Source organism: Austrofundulus limnaeus, unplaced genomic scaffold (assembly GCF_001266775.1).
Source record: "Austrofundulus limnaeus strain Quisiro unplaced genomic scaffold, Austrofundulus_limnaeus-1.0 Scaffold35, whole genome shotgun sequence".
Classification (NCBI taxonomy): Eukaryota; Metazoa; Chordata; class Actinopteri; order Cyprinodontiformes; family Rivulidae; genus Austrofundulus; species Austrofundulus limnaeus.
This window is the reverse complement of record NW_013952437.1, coordinates 133,325-136,258: the sequence shown is the minus strand read 5'-3', so window position 1 is coordinate 136,258 and position 2,934 is coordinate 133,325. Positions and strand designations below refer to the sequence as shown.

General features: G+C 40.5%; 1 protein-coding gene across 1 annotated transcript in view; it reads left to right on the top strand.

The window, feature by feature from the left end:
• The window catches only part of celsr2 (cadherin, EGF LAG seven-pass G-type receptor 2), a gene marked incomplete in the record, with an annotated part of 78,513 nt that overhangs the window by 45,163 nt on the left and 30,416 nt on the right, over positions 1 to 2,934 (top strand). The window contains 1 exon segment of the mRNA XM_014006337.1: positions 1,411 to 1,633. Coding sequence (XP_013861791.1) covers positions 1,411 to 1,633 — 223 coding nt within the window.

The following is a 2,934-nucleotide window of genomic DNA, read 5'->3' as shown; positions in this document are numbered from 1 at the left end:
TTATTATACACATCAGGACAAATAAAAAGATCAGATTCATGTAAACAAGAAAAATACTGTATATAGTTTACAGTATACCAAATTTCACAAAAACTAGTACAAATGAATTATTCAGGCATATCTCTTTTCTAATTCTTATTATTATGTAGTCTTCAAATTATTTAAAGGTAATTCTGATGGATTTGAGAGAAAGATTGTAGAAATAAATTGGAATCTTTAAGTAAACAACAGGCTAGCACGAGCTAACATGTTTTACTTTTTGTATTAGTAGTATTAATTACATGTTTGCATACAAATTGATTTCTGTTGTGGATATAAAAACAAACAAACAAAAGCAGTCTGTTATGTTTGGTCACATTTTCAAAGAGCCACTGCAGAGGGACCAAAGAGCCACATGTGGCCCCAGAGCCGCAGGTTGCAGACCCCTGATCTAGCCTTTTACTAGACTACATTTTATACATTTAGCTACATTTAGCTTTTAGCTACCCTGTTGCTACTTTTAGATAACCTTCTGATAGTTTATCTAACTTGTTCAAGCTAGTATTTTACTTCTTTTAGCTTTTAGCTAACCTATTGTTACATTTAGCTTCTTGCTACCCTGTTGCTACTTTAGATCAAGGGTTCTCAAGCCATTTGTGTCTGGGGACCCCTTACAAGTGCAAAAAAGATTCCAGGGACCCCCTCATAAACCCCATGCTGTTTTAAAATATAATTTATTGTCATTTCAACCTCTAAATGCCATGGGAATATGTATTTTTATTAAGTTTATTATATTTGTTTTATTAGTTCATTGTTCTCCATGCATTTTTAATTAAAAAAACAAATTAACAATTTTTTGAGGACCCCCAAGATACCCTTCGTGGACCCTTGAGGGTCCTGGGACCCCAGTTTGAGAACCTATGCTTTAGATAACCTTCTGGTATTTTTATCTAACCTTTTATTCAAGCTAGTATTTTACTACTTTTAACAGGTTTTTAGCACTTCTTTTTACTTTGGGATATTCTGCATCCTTAATTTTAACTCAGTTTCAGCTCTTACAACAAATTTCAGCAGTGGTCATCAGCATTCACACATGATTTTACAGGAAACATTTTTTCATAATTTTTCTTATGTGAATTATAATTTTTGCCCATCTTTCCTTTATTTGTGCTCTCAGATGTTTAATATTTCAGATGTATGGAGAACTCTTCCTCTTCTTCATAAAGAACCCAGTGCAAAAACAGAGAGATATATATATATAGTATATATGTGTGTGTGTGTGTGTGCGTGCGTGCGTGCGTGCGTGCGTGCGTGCGTGTGTGTGTGTGTGCGTGAAGTCCCAGATGGTTTGACTGTGGAGATAGTTCTTGTCATGAACAACATTAATCCTCGTTTCTCCCCACTCTTTCCTCCGTCTGCGTCCCTCTCCAGGGGAGCGCTGCGAGCTGTCGTCCCGCTCGGGCCGCTGTGCTCCGGGAGTCTGCAGGAACGGCGGGACCTGCATCAACCTGCTGGTCGGTGGCTTCAAGTGCGAGTGTCCACCGGGCGGCTACGAGAAGCCCTACTGCGAGATGACCACTCGCAACTTCCCTCCCAACTCCTTCCTGACCTTCAGGGGTCTGCGCCAGCGTTTCCACTTCACCCTCTCACTCACGTAAGCACCCACACCCCACATCTCCTCCTCCTTTGTTGAGTTGCAGCGATCTGTGYTTTTCACTCAGCCTACCCACACATCCTCTCTCAGCACGCTCTCACCTCCACAGTTTTTTTTTTTTCTGGCAGTTAGGATCACTGACAGCCACTCTAGAATCTGACTAAAGCCCTGGCACTTCAGCAGATGAAGTGTTAGATGTTTATTTAGCACAGGTTTGGAGTTATTCAAGCAAATGAAGACGTTGTGCTTTTGGAGAGGAGGTATTCATAACAAGAGAATGTTAATCTCATAAAGTCAGGTTTTATTACAGTCACTGAGTCACTCAGAGCTGTGAGTCAGAGTTTGGCCTATTTCAGCTCAGTTCTTCCTCAGCAGGCTGAAGACTGACAGAAGCTGTGTGATGGAGARGCAGCATCATTACTCCCCAGTAGTTTTAAGTTTAGGAGTCTAGTGCTCTAGTTTTGCCCCTCTGTAGTTAACTCTGAAAGAAAAGAAGTTCTCGTCACCGTCCACTGTAATGTGTTTGTGTCTGTTAGCAAAATATCTCATGAACCACAGAATGGATCATCACAGCTAATCGACCAGCAAACACCAAAATAGTCAAGCTGATATTGAGAATTTAGTAACAAAGTAATCATGTTTTTATTGTTGTGGTTGAAAGGATGTTAAAAGGAGTATGAAATGATTTCCTCATCTTTCAAATGAATTTTCTGTTGTCCTGTTTGCTCTGTTTAAAGTCTCAACAACCACACGGCAAGCCTTTAGATGTGAACTCGTTGTGATTCTGCGCTCTGCAGCAGTAGAGTCTCTCACCGGCTGCTGGTAGAAATAATATCCCCTCAGCTTTAGAGGCTCAGCCCTTCTTTAAGCGAGGATCAGGTGACGGTCCCTTTTTGATGAGGAACTGCTCAGACCAGTTCTGAAAGCCGACTGCGTTTCAGTGTCGGCTTGGAGAAGCTGTGAAGTAGCTGCGCTGTAAAAGGTGCCGATTTTGGCAGCGTGAGCTCGGCGAGGTTAACCTCAGAGGCTCCGTTACCTGACCTGCGCAGATCCGGTTTCTCTCAGGGACAGGGTCTGTTGGAACAAACGACTCAGGAAACGGAGCATGCTCACTCAGTAGATCTTTACACCAACTTAATAACAAGSTTTAAACAAGTATTGATCAAAGAGATAAGTTAGTTTGGTTGTGTTTCTTTACTTATCTTGATGTTTATTATTTTAAGTATCAATTATTCAAATAATATGTCAATAATTCTGGGTGTAAAATGATGACACATCAAACAGCACAAACTAAAACATTG